Source organism: Prionailurus bengalensis, chromosome B3 (genome assembly GCF_016509475.1).
Source record: "Prionailurus bengalensis isolate Pbe53 chromosome B3, Fcat_Pben_1.1_paternal_pri, whole genome shotgun sequence".
Classification (NCBI taxonomy): Eukaryota; Metazoa; Chordata; class Mammalia; order Carnivora; family Felidae; genus Prionailurus; species Prionailurus bengalensis.
The window spans coordinates 31,993,463-32,018,437 of NC_057355.1; the positions used below are offsets into that span (position 1 = coordinate 31,993,463).

General features: G+C 54.8%; 2 protein-coding genes across 7 annotated transcripts in view; one reads left to right on the forward strand and one right to left on the reverse strand.

Annotated features, from left to right (window-relative positions):
- Nucleotides 1-11,662, forward strand: part of LOC122468436 (cholesterol side-chain cleavage enzyme, mitochondrial) — a 28,105-nt gene extending 16,443 nt beyond the window's left edge. For all 3 annotated transcript variants that reach the window (XM_043555024.1, XM_043555022.1, XM_043555023.1), the window contains 8 exons: nucleotides 1,383-1,538; nucleotides 4,218-4,417; nucleotides 5,271-5,474; nucleotides 6,143-6,300; nucleotides 9,431-9,597; nucleotides 10,098-10,176; nucleotides 10,664-10,861; nucleotides 11,307-11,662. In XM_043555024.1, the coding sequence (XP_043410959.1) occupies nucleotides 1,399-1,538; nucleotides 4,218-4,417; nucleotides 5,271-5,474; nucleotides 6,143-6,300; nucleotides 9,431-9,597; nucleotides 10,098-10,176; nucleotides 10,664-10,861; nucleotides 11,307-11,438 (1,278 nt within the window). In that variant the 5' untranslated portion in view covers nucleotides 1,383-1,398 and the 3' untranslated portion in view covers nucleotides 11,439-11,662. The remainder of the gene's footprint in view (nucleotides 1-1,382; nucleotides 1,539-4,217; nucleotides 4,418-5,270; nucleotides 5,475-6,142; nucleotides 6,301-9,430; nucleotides 9,598-10,097; nucleotides 10,177-10,663; nucleotides 10,862-11,306) is intronic.
- Nucleotides 11,663-13,188: 1,526 nt separating this feature from the next.
- Nucleotides 13,189-24,975, reverse strand: part of CCDC33 (coiled-coil domain containing 33) — a 108,613-nt gene continuing 96,826 nt past the window's right edge. For 2 of the 4 annotated variants that reach the window (XM_043555028.1, XM_043555027.1), the window contains 8 exons: nucleotides 17,770-17,935; nucleotides 17,420-17,508; nucleotides 17,122-17,253; nucleotides 16,936-17,026; nucleotides 15,816-15,982; nucleotides 14,704-14,790; nucleotides 14,240-14,353; nucleotides 13,189-13,397 (listed from right to left, as the gene is read on the reverse strand). In XM_043555028.1, coding sequence (XP_043410963.1) covers nucleotides 13,290-13,397; nucleotides 14,240-14,353; nucleotides 14,704-14,790; nucleotides 15,816-15,982; nucleotides 16,936-17,026; nucleotides 17,122-17,253; nucleotides 17,420-17,508; nucleotides 17,770-17,935 — 954 coding nt within the window. In that variant the 3' untranslated portion in view covers nucleotides 13,189-13,289. Of the gene's footprint in view, nucleotides 13,398-14,031; nucleotides 14,354-14,703; nucleotides 14,791-15,355; nucleotides 15,458-15,815; nucleotides 15,983-16,935; nucleotides 17,027-17,121; nucleotides 17,254-17,419; nucleotides 17,509-17,769; nucleotides 17,936-24,975 lie in introns of those variants that run through there. The other 2 variants (XM_043555025.1, XM_043555026.1) reach the window with 2 other exon arrangements.

The window sequence follows — 24,975 nt, forward strand, 5'->3', positions numbered from 1 at the left end:
GCAATGGGTCAGTGGTTAATGAGGGACCGCTCCCTCTCCCCTCTTCCTCTTTCTTCCCCTCCTCCCCCCTCCCCCCCATCTCTTTGAGGAAGGGGGAGGGGAGAGAACTTGGCTTGGACCTGTGTGTTTTTATATGTTGTCTTATAGGGTACCTTGAATTAAGTTTCTTAGGCAAAAGGCAGATGCAAGTAAGAAGTGGACTTTTCTGCTGTTTCCCCACAGTTGTGGTTTATGTTTTTCAATTTTTTACTTAAATGTTAGTTAGCACGCAGTGCAATATTGGTTTCAGGAGTAGACTTGAGGGGTTCATCACGTACGTAGAACACCCAGTGCTCATCCCAAGTGCCCCCCTTAATGCCCATCACCCGTCTAGCCCATGCCCCTCCCCCCATCAACCCTCAGTTCTCTATCTTTAAGAGTCTTTTGTGGTGGTGTTTTATTTATTTATTTTTTCAAATTTTTTTTTAACATGTATTTATTTTTGAGACAGAGACAGAGCATGAATGGGGGGGAGGGTCAGAGAGAGAGGGAGACACAGAATCTGAAACAGGCTCCAGGCTCTGAGCGGTCAGCACAGAGCCCTACACGGGGCTCGAACTCACGGACCGCGAGATCATGACCTGAGCCGAAGTCGGACGCTTAACCGACTGAGCCACCCAGGCGCCCCTGTGGTGGTGTTTTAATAGAGACTGTAAAGTGCTTTGTGACAGGTATCTATGCCCGAGGCCTGATATTTTACCAGGGTTTTGTTTGAATAGAGACAAAGTGCTTTGTTGGAGTCTGAGGAGAGGCAGGGTGGCTACTCCCAGAATTGCAATCCTAGAGCCTAGAAGGGACTGGCTGGCCGGGCCTATGGACTACCTAGAAATCTACACCGAGTCCCTCCAGTAGTGACAGGACCACGCTGTTTCTGAGCTCTGCGGTGGGTGCGAGGCGGGGAGGGTGCTGAGGCTTTGGATGCCCAAGAAGAAGGGCGTGGGAGCGAGGATCTGATGGTCCACGGTAGACCCTGGGTGGGGGCAGGCTCGTCCTGGGGCCAGGCAGCAGCTACCATGATGGCAAGAGGAGCATAAAGCTGTCACTTATCCAATGCCTGACTGGAGTCACTTCCATAGACTGTATCATCTTGTCCGTCAGCAACCCTGTGAGACAGGTACTGTATCTCCATTTTATAAAGAAGGAAATGGACTCAGAAGGGGTGAGCGCCTTGCCTCGGGTCACACAGCAAGGAGTGCTGTGGGATCGGGGTCCACTCCCAGGACTGTTTGCTCTGCAGTCTTGGCCACGAGGCGGTTATATGTGAGCTGGGCCCCGTCCTGATTGCCCCGAGGCTGCATGGCTCTCCGGGAACCCACCCTAGCTCGTCTCCTCTGTTCCCCCAGGGAGAAGCTGGGCAGCATGGAGTCGGTTTATATCATCGACCCTGAAGATGTGGCCCTTCTCTTTAAGTTCGAGGGTCCCACTCCAGAACGATTTTCCATCCCACCGTGGGTGGCCTATCACCAGCATTGCCAGAGACCCCTCGGCGTCCTGTTGAAGTGAGTCCTGGGCCATCTCCGGGGAGCTGGTGGGAGATGATGGGCAGCTGTGGCATGGGGCCTCTGGGCAAATCCCTGGCATCTTCCTGTCACCATAAAGCCGCTGATGGTGAAACGCTCTGCCAGCCTTCAGGGAAGTGCTCAGGCTGAAGATTGTAATGAGTAAATAAAGATTTAGAACAGTTCTCATTTATTGGTTCACGCTTTAAGACCCATCTTTTTTAAAAAAAAATTTTTTTTTAACATTTATTTATTTTTGAGACAGAGAGAGACAGAGCATGAACAGGGGAGGGTCAGAGAGAGAGGGAGACACAGAATCTGAAACAGGCTCCAGGCTCTGAGAGGTCAGCACAGAGCCCGACGCGGGGCTTGAACCCACGGACCGTGAGATCACGACCTGAGCCGAAGTCAGACCCTTAACTGACCAAGCCACCCAGGCGCCCCAAGACCCATCTTTTTGAGCACCTGCTGTGTGCCAGGCTCTGGGGTACAGTGACAAGGAGGGCAGGGCCCCGCCACCGTGAGTCTAAAGGGGCAGTGAGAATCGCGGACAAGTTGGTGTATGTAAGTGTAACAGACACAGTTGTCCACCAAATCGCTCATCAAATGTTGACATGTGACCATGTCAAGTGTTGCTGAGGATACAGAGAGATGAGAGTTCTCGTGGCTTGCTCGCAGGAGTGAAAGCTGGTGCCGCCACTTTGGAAAACGGTTGGGCATCGCCTCCTGTGGCTGAGTGTTCACACACCTACAAGACAGCAGGTCTGCGCTCAGGGATAGACGCCAAAGAACGGGTCCCCAGGGGACGTGAGCTAGAGTGGTTGAGCAGGGCTGTTCATAAGGCAAAGCCCAGGAAACCACCTAAATGCCCGACAGGAGCGAGAATGTGTGAGTGGTGGCACACGCCAGTCAAAGTGAATGGACTCAGTGACCCGCAACCATCCAGATGATACTTAGAAGTGTAAAACTGAGGGAAAAAAGCAAGTCATGACAGTTCTTTAAAAAAGTTAAAAACGGGCACTCGGGTGGCTTAGTCGGTTAAGCACCGACTTTGGCTCAGGTCAAGATCTCGCGGCCCGTGAGTTCGAGCCCCACCTCGGGCTTTGTGCTGACAGCTCAGAGCCTGGAACCCGCTTCAGATGCTGTGTCTCCCTCTCTCTCTGCTCCTCCCCGGCTTGTACTCTGTCTCTCTCTCTCTTAAAAATAAATATTAAAAAAAATTTTTTTTAAAGCTGAAAACAAGTATACATTTATTATTATTATTATAGTTATTAACATTTATTTATTTTTGAGAGACAGAGACAGAGCGTGAGCAGGGGAGGGGCAGAGAAAGGGAGACACAGAATCCAAAGCAGGCTCCAGGCTCTGAGCTGTCAGCAGAGTCCGATGTGGGGCTCGAACCCATGAACTGTGAGATCGTGACCTGAGCTGAAGTCCAATGCTCCACTGACTGAGCCACCCAGGCACCGCCCTTTTTTGAATTTATTTATTTATTTTTTAATTTACATCCAAGTTAGTTAGCATATAGTGCAATAATGGTTTCAGGAGTAGATTCTAGTGATTCATCCCCTATGTATGACACCCAGTGCTCATCCCAGCAAGTGTCTTCCGTAATGCCCCTTACCCATTTTAGCCCACCCCCCTCCCTACAACCCCTTAGCAGCCCTTAGTTTGTTCTCTATATTTAAGAGCCTCTTATGTTTTGTCTCCCTCCTTGTTTTTGTATTATTTTTGCTTCCCTTCCCTTATGTTCATCTATTTTGTACCTTAGATTCCTCATATGAGTGAGGTCATATGATATCTGTCTTTTCTCTGACTAATTTCGCTTAACCTAATACCTGCTAGTTCCATCCACATAGTTGCAAATGGCAAGATTTCATTCTTTTTGATTGCTGAGTAATACTCCATTGTAAATATATACCACATCTTTATCCATTCATCAGGTATACATTTTTAGAATAATTATAGATCAAACTGTATACAAAAACAAGCAGAGGAGTCAGGGTGGTCCCCTTGGTCAGGGAGGCAGGAAGTGGGAGGACCAGGTCGGCCTATGTAAGTTACTGTCAAGTTCCTAGTTTTCGTGTTGCCTGGTGAGTTTGTAATAATATCCTTATAAACAAGCGAAGCCGTCAAACTACAAAGAGGGCTTTGTGTGGATCTCTTTCCAAGTATGGGCCGTAAGCTGAGGTCTATCATTAACCCAATTCAGGGCACCTGAGCTCCCCCACCAATGGTGCTGGTGGGACATAACCGGGGGTGCAGAGGAGAGATTGGCCAGTTGTATCTGTGCAGGGGCCAGAAAAGGTGAAGTCGAGGGGCACTTGAATGGCAGGAGGTGAGCATCAGCCAAGAGGAAGGGCATGTGTGCCGCTGAGGCAAACACTAGAGGATTTGAAAGTTACTTTGAGGTTCTAAGAATAGGAGTTCTTGGCCACAGCAGCAGTGGGGTAGAGGCAGTGGGGGGGAGGTCGGGGTTTTGTTCTCCCTACCCTCTTTCTTCCTGCCTCCATGCCAGGCAAAAGCTGGGAGATGGGAGGCCCAGAGTGATGGGGGTGGAAGTGAGTGCCGGGCTCTGAGCTGTGGCTCGGCCTCCTGGGAAAGTTGAGTCAGCCCCCTCTGTGTCTGCCAGGCCTGGGGTTTGTGACCATCAGGGCCTGAGGGCCTGTGTTTTCTCAGGAAGTCAGGAGCTTGGAAGAAAGACCGACTGGCCCTGAACCAGGAGGTGATGTCTCCAGAGGCCATAAAGAACTTCATCCCCCTGCTGGACCCAGTGTCTCAGGACTTTGTGAAAGTCCTACACAGGCGCATCAAGCTGCAGAGCTCCGGAAAGTTCTCAGGGGACATCAGCGACAACCTGTTTCGCTTTGCCTTTGAGTGTAAGGAGACTGTTTCTGCCTGGCAGTGGTCCTGTGGGTGGGAGAACCCAGCCTCCTACCTTGAGACCCAGCACAGATCCTGAAGAAGCATTGGGATTGGCCTCTGGGATGAACTGCTGGACTCATCCTCTACCTCTCTCTCTCCTGGGACACTGACCTTCGAGGTCTGGGAGAGGAAGGGACAGTTGGGTGGTTAATCTAAATGGGGTAGTTGAGGATATGTAGGAGTTTTATAGATGGAGTAAGGAGTCAGGCAGTATGGGAAGAGGAAATGGTGCGTGCAAAGGCCTGTGGCTTGATGGCGATCATCTGATCACTGCAGGAGATTCGGGGTGTCCAGAGTTTGGTATGAAGTCAACATTCAAATTCCTGACCAAGTAGGCAGGAAACACTTGGGGCGGTTGGCAGTTTTTAGGTCCAGCCAGAGTGGGTCTTGGATGGCCAATCCACTTTCCCATATGGCCTGTTTCGGGAGATAGCCAATTTGGTCACTTCCAGATGAGAAATTGATCTCCCTTCCCAGGAGGAAAGCCCAGAGGCTGCTTGGGGTGCTGTTGGAGGGTGGGAGGTGCAGTTTCAGCCCCGCCTGGGCACTTTCCCTGCTGGAGACTGCTTCCTGCCACCCTTTGCAGGGTCTTCTACTCGCCCCTCTGAAGGACCCGAGTGGCTCCCAGAGGGTAGCTTTCCCTCAGTCCTGCCATTTCCACTGTTTGGGACTCAGGCCTCAGTTTCTTTACTGAAGGAGCCTGAGGTTGGGTGCAGGAGATCCTCTGGGTTGGCGGGGGTGGGGTTCGTGGGGGCTGACGCCCTCAGATGGCCAGGTTGAAAGGGGCTTTTCTGCCTCCCCCTGCAGCCATCACCAACGTCATGTTTGGGGAGCGCCTGGGGATGCTGGAGGAGGTGGTGGACCCTGACGCCCAGCGGTTCATCGACGCTGTCTACCAGATGTTCCACACCAGTGTCCCCATGCTCAACTTCCCCCCAGACCTGTTCCGTCTATTCAAGACCAAGACCTGGAGGGACCACGTGGCTGCGTGGGATGTGATTTTCAATAAAGGTGAAGGCTGGTTAGCCACGTCTGGGGGCCAGGAGAGCCCTGTCTACCCCAGAGGGTGGGAAACCCAGGCCTGGGATGGGGCGGGGGGGGGGGGCGGGGAAAGGTAAGAAATCTCTGCTCTCTGGTGGGCAGGGAGAGGAGGCAGGAAGGCCCCGGAACTCCTGTCCATGGTGGCCTAAAGGCTGGCTGTTGGAGATGGTTAGAAAGAGGATCAAAGACATTCATCATATTCTTCCCAAGAGCCCAGGATCTCCCGAGGGTTAAGGACTGGTGCTCCAGACACAGCTGTGCTTGGTGACAGATTAGGACTTTGGTGAGCGAGATTGGTAAGGTAGGGTGGAGAAGGCAGATGGGGGTGTGGTGTTGACCTCAGACCTAGAACCATATCCCAGCTCTGCCCCCCAACCCCCGACACTCTCGTGACCTTGGGCAAGCCACTCCCCTTTAGGGCTTCTGTTTCCTAATCTGTAAAATGGGGGATGATCTCACCTCCCTCCCTGGAGCTGTGGTCAAGAATTAAATGGATATGAAGGGCTTAGCAGAGAGTGTGTGCTCAGTAAAGTGGCAGCCGAGCCAGCTGGGCTCTTGAACCCGCAGGCCCTTGGTGCCTGCCCTCCCCTGCCCTCCCACCTGCAGAGAGCTCACTCTTCCTTTCTCCTCCTGCACAGCGGAGGCATACACCCAGAACTTCTACTGGGACCTGAGGCACAAGAGAGATTTCAACAATTACCCCTGCATCCTCCAACGCCTCCTAAGAAGTCACAAGCTGCTCTTTGAGGATGTCAAGGCCAACATAACAGAGATGTTGGCAGGGGGTGTGGACACGGTGAGGTGGCCGAAGGCACATCCTGTCCCTTCCTGTGCCCCGTGCCCCTTCCCCACCAGTCCGCCTCGTTGCCTGAAACCCCACCCATGTGGGGTGGGCCTCCCTTTCTCCGGTTGCATTTCTTAAATCCTAATCCTCTAGGATGAGGAAGGGCCAGGTCACATGGTCACCCATGGTGCATAACTTGAGGCTGATCTGCCAGGTTTTCTTGGCCTGTGAGAACGGAGCACCCAGGCATAGGTGGCGGGCCCAGGTTGTGCCCGGAGCCCTTGAGGGAGAGAGGGGTGCTCCAATCAAAGGTGGAGGACACAGCTTGCTCGATTCAGGAAGGCAGGCAGGACCGCAGAAGATCTGGGAGCCAGTAGAACATCCTCCCCCTTCCAGACGTCAGTCCCCCATGGTGCCCCCCTGTGTCTGGAGGCATGCTCTGTGGTGTCTCCCTCAGGCCCTCTCCACAGGCAGTTCAATACCCCAGAAACTTCTTGACTGTCAACATGTCTCTGGCCTGTGTGTGGTCCCTTTTACCACTATCTTGAACCTTCCCAGGCCACTGTGATAGTGAGGGCTCATTATTTAGTGTTTATGGAGTGTTAGTTGTGATTCAGGCATCGAGACCGTAAAGATGGATGCTATAGACCCCAAATGTCCCAAAGGGCCCGGGAAGGAAGGGCATATCAGCGTGCCGGGGCTGTTAGAACAAAGTACCACAGACCGGGTGGCCTAAAACACAGAAATTTATCTTCTCACAGTTGGAGCTAGAAGTCCAAGAGCCAGGTGGCTGGGTTGGTTTCTTCTGCGGCCTCTACTTGGCTTGTAGATAGCTGTCCTCTCCCTGTGTCTTCACAGGGTCTGTGCACGCATGCGCACGTGTGTCTGTGTCCTAACCTCCTCTTCTTAGAAGCACAGCAGTCCTGTTAGATTAGGCCCCACCCACGTGACCTCATTTCACCGTAATTCGCTCTTCAAAGGCCCCACGGCCCTCAGTGTCCCACGGTGAGGTACTGGGGGGTCAGGACTTCAGCCTGTGAACTTGGCGGGGACGCGGGGCAGCCCACGACGAGGAGGCTGCATGGGCGCCGATGACCACCACGCCGTGTTGTAGGGTCGGCCGACCAGGCATGTGCCAGAGTACTGACGGTGCCCAGAGGAGGGAGAGAAAACGGTGGCCTTGTAGGACAGGGACAGCGCCCCATAGAGGAGCCGACATTCAGCTTGTGTCTTGAAGGCTGCTGCTGGGAGGAGGGAGAAACAGAAATTTCAGGACTAGGGAGACACGTGCCAAAGCCCTCGGGTTAGTAACTTTCTTTCCTCGTATCGGATTTCTATTGGGCTCTAACAGCGGATTGTTGGTCTCTGGGACAGGATGCAGCCGAGCCTTCGAGCATATTTTAAACCTAGTTCATCGTCAGTTATGTAGAAGACAAAACCGCTCACCTATTTTTGGGTAACATTTTTTAAGCCTGTCCTAGGGGCGCCTGGGTGGCGCAGTCGGTTGAGCGTCCCACTTCAGCTTAGGTCATGATCTCAGTCAGTGAGTTCGAGCCCCACATAGGACTCCGTGCTGGCAGCTCAGAGCCCGGAGCCTGCTTCGGATTCCGTCTCCCCCTCTCTCTGCCCCTCCGCTCCCCAGCTCATGCTCTGTCTCTTTCTCTCTCTCAAAAATAAAATAAGTATTGGGGCGCCTGGGTGGCGCAGTTGGTTAAGCGTCCGACTTCAGCCAGGTCACAATCTCGCGGTCCGTGAGTTCGAGCCCCGCGTCAGGCTCTGGGCCGATGGCTCAGAGCCTGGAGCCTGTTTCCGATTCTGTGTCTCCCTCTCTCTCTGCCCCTCCCCTGTTCATTCTCTGTCTCTCTCTGTCCCAAAAATAAATAAACGTTGAAAAAATTTAAAATAAAAAATAATAAAATAAAGTAAGTATTAAAAAAAATTTAAAAATTAAGCCTGTCCTAGATGGCAGGCAGGGTCCTAAGCTTTCCACATGTATTAACTCATTTAGTATTCACAAACAACACTATGAGGTATGTTACTATTATCCCTCTATTTTAGATGAGGAAACTGGTGCACAGAGAGGTTAAGTAACTTAAGGTCACACAGTTGGTAACTTAGTTGACTATCGTATTCAATATCTCCCAAGTACCTAGTTTGTGTCAGGCCTTGGAGGTGATAAGACCATTACACACATTTGATCTGAGCCTTAAAGGAGTACATCGTTGCCTCCTAGGTTTGGCAGGGGGCGGTGGGGGTGGGGGCGGTAATTCTAGAATGAGCAAACAGCATGCGGAAGATTTCTGGGCTTCGGGAGCTGTGTGTAGCTAGAACATTAGGGGGCAGGGGGCCTGGGAGCAAAAGCTTCTGGGGCCAGGTAAGGATTTGGAGCTGGGAAGTGGCCTCATGACATTTTTTCCAGAGTGCTCCTGCCGGGAGGAAGGAGGAGACCAAAATATGACCCTTGGTCAGATAGCAGCATGTCCCGGCCCCAGGAGGGAGGGCTGCTTCAGCCTGGGGTCCCCCCCACCCCCGTGAAGAATCTTGGACTGTGGGGCTTGACGAGTGTCACTCACGCTTCAGTGAGGGGCTACTGGTCACTACCTCCGGCTAATACTGAGATGGGCTGGTCCATCCCAGAATAGACCGCATTGCTCATTGAAACACGGATGGAAAACGGGTCTGGTGGCTCTGGTTTCAGTATCTTTGGGCCTCACTTTCTTTTCTGTTCCCACAGGCAAGAGCTAATGTTTGGGGAAGGTCTAACGGGAGAGGGGTGGGATGGCAGTCATTGGGGAGTACAGCCCTTACAGTAGTAGGATTTGGCTTCCAAAGGCCTCTGGAGTCCTCTGGAAGAAGGCACCAGCTGTATGGGTGACTCTGCTGGCTGGGGAAACAGGTGGGCGCTGGTGACATCGGGGACGAGGGCAGGGACAAATGCTGCCCCAAACATTCCTGCCTGGGGGGTGAGGCAGGCTCTTTGGACGTTTGCCTGTCAAACTGTGTTTTGCTTTCGTGGACGGTGGCCTCTGGATGCAGGGATGAGAGTGGGCAAAGATCCTTGGAAGTGAGAATTTAGCATGGGTTTAGATGCCTCAGGAGTGACGGGTCCTCCTTGTCTTCCACACCGCACACTCCCTGCCAGACGTCCATGACACTGCAGTGGCACTTGTACGAGATGGCACGCAGCCTGAAGGTGCAGGAGATGCTGCGGGAGGAGGTCCGGGCTGCCCGGCGCCAGGCCCAGGGAGACATCAGCATGATGTTGCAGCACGTCCCGCTCCTCAAAGCCAGCATCAAGGAGACACTGAGGCAAGCCCAACCCTCCCAGGCCCACCCACTTCATCCCCCACATCCCTGGGCAGGGCCGAAGGGAGGGCGTTGGTACGAAGTGAGAAGTCCGGGGAGACAGCTGGGAATGGCGAGGGAGGAGAGAAGAATACGGTCCATCCCCAGATCCCCCCGGGGCACTGGGGCTGAGATGCCTTGCTGGGTGTACAGGCTCTGTCTAGGCCTCAGGGCATCGGCTTCCTTTTCTGTTGTTTTAAAGTTTATTTATTTATTTTGAGAGAGAGAGAGAGAGAGAGAGAGAGAGAGAGAGAGAATGAGCACAAGCGGGGGAGGGGCAGAGAGCAAGAGGGAGATCCCAAGCAGGCTCCACGCTGACAGCTGACAGCATGGAGCCCGACGTGGGGTTCGAAGTCATGAACCGTGAGATCGTGACCTGAGCCGAAATCAAGAGTTGGACGCTTAACTGACTGAGCCACCCGGGTGCCCTGGGGCATCAGCTTCTGAATGCCTTCCTCCGGCAGACTCCACCCCATCTCCGTGACCCTGCAGAGATACCTTGAAAATGACTTGGTTCTTCGAAATTACATGATTCCTGCCAAGGTGGGTGCAGCAGCGGGGGCTGCCGGCTCTGCCAGTCAGACAGAGGAGGCTGGGGACAGACTGCAGTTGCACACAGCTGGGTGGCGATGAGGGTTTCTGTCCCCTCTTTCTTCTTGGAGCTGGCTGGTGCAGCAGTCCAAGTAGGAATGAAGGGCAGGAGTACTGGGCATAGTGGGTGATGGTCCCTGGAATATTGCTGGAGCCCAGGGTTAGGAGGGAGGCCCCACTGGGTCTCGGGAGTCCTCTGGGGTTGAGGAAAGGGCTGGACAATCCCTTGAGCCATCCCTGGCCTTGAGTCTTCAGTCCTGCCCATCTGATGGGTGAGGCTCAGGGAGGGGTGGGAACTTTTTCAACGTCACACGGTGGGCGGGGTCCCGTGCTGGAACACTGGGCAGCCTGGCTGGGGAGCGGGGGTGGGGAAGCTGAGTTAATGCTCCCGGCTGGGAGTAGATGAAGCCTCTCAGGCCTCTGCCCACCTTGTCCCCAGACATTGGTGCAGGTGTCCACCTATGCCTTGGGCCAAGACCCCACCTTCTTCCTCAATCCGGGCAAGTTTGACCCAACCCGATGGCTGAGTAAAGACAAGGAACTCATCCACTTCCGGAACCTGGGCTTTGGCTGGGGTGTGCGGCAGTGTGTGGGCCGGCGGATCGCTGAGCTCGAGATGACCCTCTTCCTCATCCATGTGAGTCCGGCCGGGGGCATCTGGCCACCCTGGGCTGGCCGTGGCCCTAATGAAGGCAGTGACCCTCCTACTCTCATCCCTGCCCGGAGCCCAGAGAGTACAGGGCTGGGGACATCTGTCTCCCATTATTTGCCTTCCTCCTCCCTGACAGTTTCGGGCTAATCTTCTTATGGCCCATCGGTGTCCCCTGGCCATCTGTTCCCCCCCAAGCGGGATGGGACGGGTAAGGGGGTGGGGGGGACAAGGTTTCGTTGAAGCCATAAGGCTGATCGAGGGGACGAGGCACTAGTCGTGCATTTTCAGGCGCTGTGCAGGGCCAAACAGGAGCTGGCCGTGAGTTCCTCCAGTCACTCACGACAGGTGACACCTACAGGTGAATGAGCCTGGCCCTGAGGGAGACAGCCCCTCCCCACCTCTCCCCTAAGCCCACACCCCTCTTTCTCAGATTCTGGAGAACTTCAGAGTTGAAATGCAACATCTCAGTGATGTGGGCACCATATTCAACCTCATCCTGATGCCCGACAAGCCCATCCTCCTCACCTTCAGGCCCTACAGCCAGGACCCACCCCAGGTGTGATTAGAGAGGGTGGACGCTGCCTCTCCCACCTCTCAGGCCAGCAGGGGTGCTGGAGGAAGGTCGGGGTGGGGCCCATGGCGGTTCTGCTCTTCAGTCCCCAGCCCCCCTCCCCTGCTCCTTTTGGGCCAGCTCTGGGAGGAGAAAGTTGGCCAGGGCACCCCTCTTTCTCCCACCTCTTCCCCTTCTTTTCCTGACCCATGAAGGCAATAAATGACCGAACCGTGTGAAGTGTTCTCATTTCCGTCCGACCCCTGAGTGATCTATCGCTCCTGTGACGATGCTCCCTGACCTGGGTCAGCAACGGGATCTGGGCACGAATGGGGCACCCAGGGCAGCTGCCCTTGAAGCCAATTCTATTGGGACCCACCTGCTCAGGAGCCAGTAGGATTAACCCCCTTGCTGCCTGGGGCTGGGGGCAAGGCAGAGCAGGTGGCGGGCTATTGCCACCGTGTGGGGAGCTCCTGGAGCGGCGGGCAGAGGGACAAAGGACCCGGCTTCTGTTGAGGGAACAGGGTGGTCTGAGAACAGACTTCCGGGCAGGCCCACCTATCAGGAAGGAGGTTCCTGTAGACCTCTGACTGGCTGAACTCAGGGTGGGAGTTCCCTATGGGGTCATGAGGACTTCCTGCCAAAGTCAGCTAGAGTTCTGGGGCATGTCCGGGGCTGAAGCCTGAGTGAGGGTCTGGTGTGAGGTGGCCAATCTAGGGAATAAGAGGCCAGTATGTTTGCTTTGCCCCACCCGGTCTTTCTCTGGGCAGTAGGCAGGAAGACTGTGGCTGGGCCTTTGGTGCATTATTTGGACTGCCTGACACTGGTCCCAGTTTTGGCCCCCTTACCCTCTCTGAGTTCTATAACTCCCGACCAGATGCCTGGTCCCTCCTGGCCCTCTGCTAGCCAAGTCTAAGTTCTGCAGGCAGACAGGGGAGCTAGTCCCGCCCAGGACAGCGGCCCTGCTGCCCTGGTCTCTTCTACCAGCATCTGAAGGTGCTGAGTCCACTTTTGGAGCCTTTCTACTTTTCCCTACCATAGAATCATCTTTCTTGTTGGCTTTCTCTCTCTTTCTTGCTTCCTTTCACTTCTCTGGGCCCCAGTTGTCTTTGACTCAGAAACAGTAGGGCTGGAAAGGGCACTACCGTCGAAGAAGTCAAGCTCTGCATGGGACAGATGGGGAAATGGAAGCCCAGAGAGGTTGCTTGGGTCACTCAAGGTCGCACAGCATGTTTATAACTAGAATCCGGGCCTTCCGACTCTCAGCAGAGGGTTCCTTCCCCTAGCCCCATCTGCTTTCCTGTCCCTGGCTATATATGGACACAACATTGCCCACTCAGCCTGGCCCTGGTTAATGGACTATTTCACGCTAACATGTAACTGATTGCCACAGTCAGGCTTTAAGTCTTTCCCTTCCCAAGAAACTGATCAATCGAACTTGAAAGAAGGGATTTCAGATATGAGATGTTTAGGGGCAAGTGGAAAGTCCCAGCCTCCCTCACATCTTCCAAAAGAGCTGTCCTCAGGTGGCCTCATTTCTTCTGGAGTTCTGGAAGGGGCTTGTCTCCCTGGCTCCTGCTTTGGAAGGGCTCTTCTCCCCCACCCTCCTGGGTCCACTATGGCCTTTGGCTCTCCCAAAATGGTAGCTTCTGGGACAGGCAGGAGGCTATAAGTCTGCAGCAGAGGGACCGGGCCCAGAGTGGGGTCTGGAAGGAGGAAGCTGGGCCCCCTAGGTGCCCTACCCCAGAAAAGAGACGAATGCTCATGGACTTACAGCATTTAATGGAGTCATTTGGGGGGTGGAATGAGACTCCCCAGCACACAGAGAGGGAGGTCTGCTCCGGCACTCAGGTCTGCTGAGACTCAGGTCTTCTGGGAGTTTGAGGGCTTGTTGAGCTTGGTCTCTGAGCTGGGCGTCAAGGGGTCCAGCTTTGAGGGTCGCCTGCTGTCCTTGGAGAGGGCCGAGTAGTGCTGTGGTGTGCAGAGCAAAGTGAGGTGAGCACGCCCCTGCCGCTGGGGGCGGGGGATGACCCATTAAAGTGCATCTTGGCAAGCCATGCCTCAGAGGATCCAAAACCTAGTGGGCCACGACTTCGCAAAGTTTCCCACAGCTGTTTAACCACAGCAAGTCAAACCCGATTTCTCCAAGAGCCCCCAGGTCTCAGCAGGTGACTTTGCCAAGGTAGCCCTGTGTTCTCTGTGTCCCGCCCCCACGCCCCAACCTCCCATCCTCTTCCGGCCTTTCCGGGAGCCTGGAGATGTGCAGAACACTGATGGCTCAAGGGCAGGAGCCTTCAGGGGTGTTGCTCTGGGGGACCTGGGAGCCTGGGGCTGAGCTTGAAGGGCAGTTGTGAACAGACCCATGTGCGCTCAGGACGCCGCCAGTGTTTCTCTCTGGCAACGTTGCTCCCCTCCCTGGCAGAGGTGCGGTACTGCAGTTGCCCGAGAAGGTGAGCTCCTAGGAGGACCTCAGGTGCTAAGGGGCTGGGTGGGGGCCGCAGCTACTCTGCCCATGCTAAAGGACAGCCAGTGCCAGAGCAGTCCAGAAACGCCTGGACAACCCCCACCCACGGCCATCACCCCTGGATTCTCATCACCACCCGTGGGGCATCTCAGCGATGCCTTAGGCAGGTGGGACATCGAGACCAGGCGAGGGCTTCTGGTGGTAACAGAGCAGAAACTGAGACTTCCAGTGGGTAGCTGGTCCCCCTGCGTAGTTCTTCTCAAGGCCGGGTGACTCGGGATTGGGGCGGGGAGTGGCTGCCAGCCCCACTGCCTGACCCCCAAGGAGCTCGTCCAGAGGGCTCACTCACAGGCAGGTCAGTGATGATGGAGTTTGAGGGTTGCGCCAAGCCGTACTCTTGCTCCTGCAGCCTTGTGGCCAAGTCCTGCTTCTCTCGTCCCCAGCGTCGAGCCGAGTCCTCTAACTGTGGACACGGAGAGGGACAGATGGGGAACTGCTGGGCAGCAGGGCCCATCCCTGCGATCCAGGACATCCAGAGCCTGAGCCTCCTCTCCGGGCAGTGAGCAAAACCCTGGGCAATGTGGACCTGCTACCTTCCGGAAACAGGCATGGCAGGGTGGCGGGGGAGGGGTCTAAGACACAGAAGGACCTTCTCTGCGTTCCAACAACATACTGAGCCCTGACCCTCAGTCCACACTGATCCTTGACTCTGCATAGACTGAGCCACAACATTGGTCACACTTTGACCCTGACCCCGGTCATAGGCTGAGAGGTGAACCCGCCCAGCCTGACTGATGCCTGCACCTCACCCACCTGGCTTTCCAGGGATAGGATCCGGCTCTGAGCTCGTTCCAGCTTGGCCAGAAGGTTGAACTTGTCTGAAGCATTGCCAAGGAGATCCTGTGGGCAAAGCAGAAACGCACACATGGCTCCAGCTGGGGATGGCGGCCGTGTGGGCTCAGGAGGCCATGAGATACTGAGGGAGAAACCAGCCAGGTCTGAGTTCCAGACTCAACTCTTCAGAGCCCGAGACCCAGGGCCAAACCCTCGTCTCAAAGTTGACCTGATACGGTGTGTGCTTTTTTTCACAGCTGTTCTCCCCAAAGATTTTGGTTACATGGAGTTTCCGGACATCCATCTCTAAACGTAAAATGCACTAGGTGGCGCCTGTCGGTGCCCAGAAAGGAATCTCGAACGGGGAATCTTGTAAAGTGAAGCATCTGTGAAGCAAGGGTTACCTTAACCCCCTGCACTTCACCTGGATGTCCGTGCATCGGATGCGCTTTCAAACAGAACTCACCTCCCGCAAGTCCTGGGATGAAGAGAAAAACTCTCCTGTGTCCCCTGGCCACCCCTTGCTGGAGTTCCAAATGTCTCGTCTTTGGGTTTGCATGAGGCAGGGGCACCTGCAGCAGCCTTGGAGACGGAATGGGGCTGGGGCATTTCTGGGGCCGGGGGCACCCACCTGTGCGGGCAGGGTCTCTGTGCCCTTGGAGTGGCCTGGGCCATCTGTCTCCTGCAGTCTCTCTGCCAGGTCTCCTCCTGCTCCCAACTCCCCGGGGTCCACCTGGGATGGGGGAAAAGGGCTCTCCAAGGCTGTACCAATCCCAGGAAATGCTCCGGGACGGAGCTCAGAGAGGCTTGTGTGGAGTCCGAGGGCAGGCCAGCAAAAGGGGTCAGGAATCAAAGGTCAAGGGCCATTTGGGGCTGCTAAATGAGGGCAAAAGTGGCGCCTTCAGACCCATGTGTGTCCCTGGGAGCAAAGGGGCAGGCCTGAGAGCTGGCGCTCCAGGAGACGCCAGGAACGTTGGAGACCCTGGGAAGCCCAGTTCCTGGTCTCGGTCTTCAACTTGGATTGCGCTGTGAGTGATCGCCGAGCACCTGTTGGGGCAGGCCCAGGCTAAGCCTGTGCCGGCAGCTCTTACCGGCAGGGCCTGCTGCTGCAGGATGATAGGGGCCGACTGGTGGCGGTTCTTATCCAGCTCTGCCCGCAGCCTGGAGTTTTCTGCCAGCAGCGCGGAGTACAGGTCGACGGGCAGGTTCTCTCTTGCGGGCCCCGGGGGAAGGCCAGAGGCTGAGAGCACAGGGAAGGCTGCAGACGTGGCCACAGATGTTCGTGAGCTGGGCTCTCCTGCCCTCGTGTCCCCTGCCTGATCCGCCCCGGCATTTTGCTCCATTCTGTCCTTCCTCTGTTCCCAAGTGCTCACCGGCTCCCTGCCCGGTAGAATCAGATCCACACGCCTCAGGCCCTCCTTGTGGGCTCTCTATAACCTGACCACAGTGTTCTCCATAACCACTCCCCCGCCATTTGTCCTGGGTCTATTTTAGCTTTTCACCTCTCTCTTTCCTCCCTTCTCTGCTCTTGGCATTGTCACTCCCTGGTCCTCCGCCCTCCCTGGGTTGCCTTCCCTCTTCTCCCACTCTGGGATGACCTCAGGGTTCCTGAAAGGCAGTCTCGTCTTTCATTCTTTTCCAAAGGCCTTCTGGAATGCACCACCCGACCTCCCCATGCAGTGAAGGCTGAGCACAGGGCTGGGCACGCAGGGGTCCCCGGTGAGGCTGTACAGATGGCTCAGGGAACTCCTCTGCCTGGGCCGGGCTGATATGGGGTGAGCTGGCTGTCCCCTGCCCGCCAGAGCCCTGTCAGATTGGCAGTCCTGGGTGGCTTTGGTTAACATCAATGGAGAGAACAAACAAGTATTGTTTGTTTTGTAGGAGCAGACTCTTTGAAGACATGGGGAGAGGAGGAAGTAATCTGGAGGGTTCTGGAAGCCCCTCTTCTTGGGCAGCCCCTGTCTGCTCACCCCAGTCTGCAGTGCCTCCCCTCTGTGGGTCCGAGCACGTCCATGTCTCACTTGGCTCACACACTGCCCTGATGTGTCCTGAGGGGCTCCCTGGCAGGAGAAGGGAGCCCAGTGGACCTTTGGGAGCCCTCCTCTCACTGCCTGCGTCAGTAGGGGGTTAGCATCCTTTGTCCCAGTTCTGCTCCGGAAGCGGATGCTCCAGGAAGGCAGGGCTTCCGGGGGGACGGGAATAAAGACTCACCCACGCCGGGCTTTCCCTGCAGCCTGGTGAGCAGGGGCTCCTTCCTGTCCCGCAGCTTGTCCTCTAGCACCCGCTCCATCTTCTCGATCACCTGGAGGGCAGGGCACAAAGGCTGGGCTCGCCAGGGGGCTCTGCACCTTCTGGTCTGTGGCTGGCGCCCGATGGGCCGGCCCCTCTGACACCTGCCTTCTCCTGGTGCCGCACAGTCTCCTCCAGCAGTTTCGTCTTCCGCAGCTTGTCCTGGTACCGCTTCAGCAGCGCGGCCTGTGGCTGCTGAGCCTGGTGCAGGAGGAGTAGCTCCTTCTCTCGATCATTCTTCTGGTGGTGGGGGAGGGCAGGGAGTGCCTGGGGTTACTGCTGGCCCCTCTGCTGAGTCTCCAACTGCACCACCCCCTTCCTTCCACACCCCTCTCCCTTCTGCTCGCGGGTTCTTCTCTGGACACCCCCCAGCTCCCTTCCCCTCTGTCCCCCAGCCTCAGCTCACTCGAATCAGCTCATTCTGCAAATGCTGCACTTTGTCCCACAGCTTCTTCATGTCCAGCTCACTCAGCAGCAGTTTCTGCTTCATGGACACTGGTGGAGGGGGGGGTGTTGGGGGAGCTGGCTCAGGGAGGGCGCATCTCCTGGCTCAGCACAGCTGGGGATGGGGCAGGGGGGGGGTCTCTCAGTCCTGGGGCTCGAGACAGGGCTGGAGTCTCCCATCCCGGAGAGAGGACCCAGCCAGTGTCCAGGAGCAGGTGCACCTGGGAAAGGCTCCCCGCCACCCTGACCCACAATTTAGAGCCTGGGCTCAGGCGGGCAGCTGGATGCTCTCGGTGGCCCGGACACCCTCACCCAGATTCTGGCTCTTGTTGGTGTCGTTCTGCTCCTCTTCCACCTCCCCCTGGGTTAGCTGGCTCCTCAGCGTGTGGTTCTCTGCCTCCAGGATGCTGATCTGCTTCCGCAGCGACAGGATGTCCTCTGCCATCTTCTGCATGGCCCGCCGGTAGTTGTTCACCTCCTGTGGATTCCAGGGCTCAGAACTGGGTCCCAGCTCACACGTGCACCCACACTTGGAAGTCAGCGGGTCCCCGTCAAGGCCAACAAACAGAGTGAACCCCAAGTAGTGCCCTTGAGCCTGAGCAACTCCTTCTAGGGGTGGTTATGATTTGGTCTCCGCCCTTCCCGGCCATGGGAGAGCAGTCACGCCAACCGTCTCTCCCAGTGACGCCACCGAGGAGGGACCCGGGGCTCGCACACCAGGTGAGGAAGCCCAGTGAGGCAGAGACTCGAAAGCACCCGGGGCTGGGTTTCTAGGGCCTGGCTAAATCCAAGCCACTTCTCTGCCTTCTCCCTTCCCCCTTTCCCCTTTTCTAACCCCTGTCCTTACTCATGTCACTGAGGAGGGACCCAGGGAAGAACCTTCAGAAATCCCATTGAATGCTACTCGGCAGCTGAGCCCAGGCCCCAGCACCCCCACCAGCCCGGGGGGCGGGGGCAGGAAGAGACCTACGGTAGGCCCAGGAGACCCGGATAAAGACTCAGGGTCAGGGTTGGGATCCAGCTACAAAGTCTTAGGTAATGAGGTGGGGCCAGGATGCTGGGCTCCGTTTTTAGGTGAGGAGTAATGATAATCCTAATATCAGGTGCTCGCCGAGAATCGACAGTGTTCCAGGTTAGGCCCCCTCCCCCCCCATTTAGTTCTCACACGGAGCCTCACGTCGAGCCTGTTAGCATTCTCATTTTACTGACGAGGACACCAAGGCCCAGAGAGGTGCAGAACTCGCTCTGTCACAAAAGTGATGAGCGGCAGAGAAAGGCTCTGAAACCCAGGCCAGCTGGCACTTGAGTCCGTGTTCCCAAGAGCTGTTGCAATCCTGCCAGATGCCCCGAGGCATGGACACCACACAGGACATTGAGAAGCAATCAAAGCATCTTCTTAATAAGGATGATGAGTATAATCTCAATTTGGGAAAAGAATTAATGTCTGCCCTTATGTACGCATAGGAGGTTGATGGGCTTTATTCATGGCGTTTGTTTTATACTAAAAAATTCCCTCTTGTTGTTTATAAAAAGTTTGTAAAAGGGGGTTTCTTAAATATAAATATAAAAGGGGGACCCGAAAGGTGAGGCCAGGAAAGCGCATGGAGGGGGAGGAGGTGGGCGGAGGGAGGTGAGGCCAGTGGGGGTTTCTAAGCCCTGGTGGCCCGTGGCCTTCCCGAGGCTGTGGAGGCCTCGATGTGAGAGTTGGGTCTCCTAGGCCCATCCAGGCTCCCAAGTTTCCAGGAAGCAGAGCCCTGCCCTGAACTCGCACCTGGGCCCCGTGCCGACGGGGGATGTGGCCTCGCTCCAAGCCGCTGCCTCCAACCTGCTGCATGTGGGCCACTGGCTCCTTGGAGAAGGGTTCCCAGACAGCAGGGACTCACTGGACACCATTTGTCACCTGCCACCGTCCAGCCTTCTGGCCGGGCTCCCTCTGACTGGTGCCAGCCCTGAGTCCGTCTCCCCAGCACCCGCCCCAGTTGAGTTCCAGGCCTTGGCTCCTCTAGGTCTGCCCATCTGGTGTCCTTGGGCAACGTTGTGAACTAAGAGACTCGGCCTGGAGACCGCACACACGCAGGGCTTTGCGGCCAGGCCTCCGTCAGAAGCCCAGCGTGGCCCCTGACTCACTAGGCGAGCCCAGACAGACCCCTGCACCTCTCTCAGCCGCAGATTCCTCGCACGGTCTAAGCACGGGGTTGCTGCAAAGCTCAGGGCAGCGTGTGCAGCAGGCGGCATATGGCCCTGCCCAGGACAGGTGTCTCATCTCACCCCATTTCTGTTCAGTGGTTGCTTTGATGGACAGGTCAGACCCCTTCCTCTAACTCTTTGCTGCTCTCCCCCTGGGCTCCCTTGCCCGCCCTTCTGCTGTGCCCTACATCTTCCATTTATGGCAGACCCATGACTGACAGGGGTTTGGGAGGCCCAGGAGACTCTCAAGAGGAAGCACATGTTATTTTAGAAAAGGAAATTCATCTCTCTTCTCCTTCCCCTGCCTGGTTCAGGCTCTCGTTACGTCTGCTCTGAGTAATTACAGCAGTATCCAAATGGGTGTCTTTGCTTATCGGGTTAAATCTCCTAGAGGAACACACACACATCCAAGAAAACACGTTCTAAGATGCTCACTGAGTTCAGTCTGTAGTCTTGTACCAGGACATAGTCTCTGGCTGCAGGCGGTACTTATAAAGAATGACCTAGGTTCAATTGTTTTGACACAGAGAGATGTCTACATAATATTGTTAAGTTAAAAAAGCATGTGGCAAATTAATACGATCCCATCCAAAATTGGTACGTATGCGTGCGTGCATAGAGGTACAGAAGCACAGTGCTTATATAAGAAACTGCTGCGTTTGGGAAAGGAAAGAAATACTTGTTTCATCTCTAATTTTATATTTCTTTTTCTGTTTCATTTGAGAGAGACCGTGTGTGAGTGGAGGAGAGGGGCAGAGGGAGAGAGAGAGAGAAAGAGAAAGAGAGAGAGAGAGAGAGAGAGAGAGAGAATCTTAAGCAGGCTCCACCCTCAGTGCAGAGCCAGATGCAAGGCTCTGTCTCATGACCCTGGAATCATGACCTGAGCTGAAATCAGGAGTCGGACGTTAAACCAACTGAGCCACCCAGGTGCCCCTCTAATTTTGTTTCTTTTTAAAAAATGTTTGTTTAGTTTTGAGGGAGAAAGAGAGCATGGAAGAGGGCACAGAGAGAGGGAAATAGAGTTTCTGAAGTGGGCTCTGTCCTATCAGCAGAGAGTCCGATGTGGGGTTTGAACTCACAAACCGTGAGATCATGATTTGAGCTGAAGTTAGATGCTTAACCAGCTGAGCCCCCTAGGCGCCCTAATTTTATATTTCTAATAAAAATGTATCCATATATTATCCATCTAATTAAAAATAATTTAAACATAAACACATCGAGGGTCATACCATGTTCATGGATTGAAAGATGCAGTATTTAAAGAATTAGTTCTTCCCTAAATTGGTTTATAGATTCGGCGCACCCCCAATCAAAATCATAACTGTGTGTGTGTGTGTGTGCAGAAATAGACAAGCTGATTCTATAATGTGCGAGAAATAAAAAGGACAAGTATAGCTAAAATACTTTAATATTTTTGAAGAGGAACAGTAGGGAAGATTTGCTTTATCAGCTATCAAGACTTACGATAAAGCTATAGTAATTAAGACAAGGTAACATTGGTGCAAAGATTGATAAGTAGGCCATAGAGGCAGAATAGAGAGCCCTGAAACAGAACCACATGTATATGGAGTCTTAATTCATAACTAAGATGGCATCAGAGGGCTGCAGGGAAAGGACTGTCATTGTAATAAATGGTCCTGGGTCAATCTGATATCTATACGGAAAAGTAGAAACCTGGCTTCCATCACAAATCATAATTAAAAATAAATTCCAGATAGACTGACATCTAAGTATAAAGATAAAACAGTAAGACTTCTAAAAGACAAAGCTAAGAATCTTTATGAACTTGGGGGAGGGTAAGGTTTTGAAAAACAGGACACAAGCACAAACCAGAATGGAAAGGATTGATGAAATTGGTATATTTAAATTAAGAGCGTCTATTCAAGAAAAGACATCACAACGGGAGGGAGTGGGCAAGACAAGTAGAAGATATATACAACATGCACGACAGACGATGGGCTCATATTCAGATATGAAAATAACTCCTACAAATTAATAAGAAAAAAGACCACCCAAGAGAATGGACAAGAGATTTGACCTGGCACTTGAGAGGATAAGTCAATAAGCACGTGAATTGATACCTACCCTCATTAGTCATTTAAAACCCCACAACGAGGGCGCCTGGGTGGCTCAGTCTTGAGCGTCCAATTCTTAATCTTGGCTCAGGTTATGATCTCATGGTTTGTGGGATCAAGCCCAGAGTCAGGCTCTGTGCTGACAGTGTGGACCCTGCTTAGGATTCTCTCTCTCTCTCTCTCTCTTTCTCTCTCTCTCAAAATAAATGGATGAACTTAAAAATTAAAAAAAAAAAACCACGAGATATTACTATACACCCACTAGAATAACCAAAACCAAAACAAAACAATCCTGACTACGTCAAACGTCGATAAGGGTGTGGAGGAAGCGGAACGTTTATTCAGTGCTGGGGGGGGGGGGATCTGAAGTGTCACCGTCACTTTGGAGAGCTGCCTGCACCCTGGACACTATTCAGATTGAACGTAGGCATAGCCCATGCAGCTATCCTCCTGGGTACGTACCCAACACAAACGCGTGTTTGGATGCATCACCCAGCGGTCGTGAGAACATTCGTAGCAGCGTTATTTGTATGAACGCCGAATGGAAGTCGCACAAATGCCCATCGCAGTAGAATGGGGACATAGTCATACAGTGGAATATAGACGGCGATAAAAATCAGTGGGTGCCACTACATGAAGCCACAGGGAGGAATCTCTCACACATAATCTCAAGCAAAAGGAGCCGGACACAAAGTACCTACCCTGTGATTCCATAGAGATTTGGTTCAAAACCAGGCAAACTTAAGCCCTGGGATTAAAAGTCAGGGTCTGAGATCTGTACGGGGAGATGGGGGAGTTTTGGGGGGTGCTGGCAGTACTATACCTCTTGACCTGTGGGACACGTGGGGCTTACACACGCAAGTCCACTTTGTGACAAACCACTGCAGTCGAACACATTTCTGTCTTGTGCCTTTGTCTGAATGTGTGTGTCTCACACACAGAAGTTAAAAACATTTAATGAATTAAAAAAATAAATGAATCTCGGCTCAAGTTTAAGCACACAAAGCCTCCGCGTCACGGTTCTCCTCTGGGGACCCTCCCAGCCGTCAGCAGTAATGGGTTCTTCTGGGCCCCGAGTTTTGGATGCTCCCGGGGGGGCCCTGCGCCCAGGAGCTCATGGCGGCCTCTTCCTGCTGCGAGGCCCTCTCCAGCCCTACCCTGGAGGGCCGACGGATTCTGCTCTGCCTCTGCAGGGCCCCCTGAGGACGGGCAGGCACAAGCGCTGGTCCTCGCTGAGGGCTTACATGATGCCGCGGAAGCTCCTGTGAGGCTCGGGTTGCTTCAGGGCCGTATCCAACATCATCCGGCTTGCGGATATGGATCTATAGCACTGGAACCCAGGCGTCACTCAAAGAACTGTGCTCTTTGCACCCCCTTGACTGAGGAAGGCTGGGAGCTTCACCCGGAGGGAAGAAGAAAGAAGAGTCCTGGCCTTGATGCGGAGCCGAGTCTGTCTATAGAAACTGAGTGGCACTGGTGGGGGAGGAGCCAGTGTCCATATGAAGTCCCAAGGCCCCATTCTGCCCTTTGTTCCTGAGGCTAAGGCTGCCTCGGGTGGTGGGGGGGGGGGGGGAAGAAGGGGTTCCCCCATCTGCTCCTCAGGGAGCCAGACACACGCCCAGGCCTCCCTGTGTCAGGAGAGGTGGGCTTGTGCCTCATGTCACAGTCCCCACCTACAGCTGGCCAGGTCTGTGAGAAAACAGCAGATTTGAATGAGCCTGCCTGATTCCATCGCTGGCTTCCCAGCTTCTCCTTCTGATGGGCCCTGCCCAAGGTAGGGGTTGGGGGACAGGGGCTGGGGGGCAGGGAAGAGCTCTGCAGGATGCTGGAACCCTGGGCGGGCCAGTCTGTGTGTGTGTGGATGGAGGGCCGAGATCGTCATGGCCGGCGGTGGTCCCGAGTAAGCTCCTGAGGTTTGGACCAGCTTCCTCCCAGCTCCGTGTCAACTCAGATGGCAAGTCTGAGGCCCTTTACAGGCGCGCTGAGCCACCCTTCCCTCCAGCACATGCTCTATGTCTCTCTCACACCTGCATTCACGCTGAACCTCCATTCCCACACTTGACCTTTTTACAGGCCACTGGGCGGTTTTGAATTGCATGCACGTGAGTGTGTGGGTGTGTCCATGTACGCACATGTGGTGGGGGGAGTCCCAGGGGGAGGGGGAGGGTCGCCCGTGGGTACAGTCGCCCCTGTTCTCATTCAGGGCCTCACTCATTCTAAGACCCCACTGTCCTCCAATTCAACAGTCCTGGGGGTGAGCGAAGCTCTCTTTCTAACACTCCCTCCCCTTGACAGAGGAAGAAAGCTGAGGCTCAGAACAAGGGGAAAAGAGGCAGAGGGACAGCATGGCTCCTGATGAAAGGTGTCCTTGCCTCAGTCAGATGGCCCCTTCCGGAGGGAGGGCAATGAGTCCTTTGGGACTTGTTCCCTTGGAGAATAGTCCTATAGACCTTCCACAGGCCCCATGCCTCGCCTCCCAGCCTGGCTGCTCTCTGAGAATGAGGCCTCCCCAGGGGAATGGAGAGGAACCCTGGCTTACCCCCCTCAGCCTCTGCCCTGGCCAGTGCCCTCCATCCATGGGACCCGGAGGGGTAGCTCCCTGGCGGCCTGCCCTCCCTCCTCAGCTTCAGCCACCTCCACAGCTGAGCAGTGACCTTGGGCAGTAAAGCTGGGCTGGGAAGCCGCAGCCTGCAGGCGGGCAGCTCTGACCTCTCCCCACAGCCTGGGCTAGGCTGTCCGCTCAGGGTCATGCTCTGCGTCACAGCCCGGCCTTGAGAACACTTGGGACACCGTGCCCCAGATTCCCGTTGTGGTTCTGCCTCTCTGTCTGCTCCCTCCTTCCTCCCCAGTTCCCAGCCTGCTCTGGGGGTGGTGGACAGGATGGCAGCCTCTTCCCTGTCTCCTGTCTGGGCTAGCACATCTTCTGGGGACACTGAGCCTATCTGTGCCTGACCCTGAGTGCACCCTGTCCACCCGCCGGTCCCCCACAGGACCCTGGCTCTCAGAGTCTGTTGAGGTGCAAGGCACTAGGTAGCCCCAGATTCAAACAATCCCTCTGCTGCTCAGTAAGGAGGCCAGCCGTGCTCTGAGCCTCAGTGTCCTCATCTGTGGAATGGGAAAATAGTCCTAACTCAAGGGATGGCTGTGCGGTGAGTGGGTGCGAGGAGGGCCGGCTCGGACCCTGGCACACAGGATGATGCTAACTCCTGTCTCAGTACCACCTTCTAATTTTTTTAATGCTTATTTATTTTTGGGA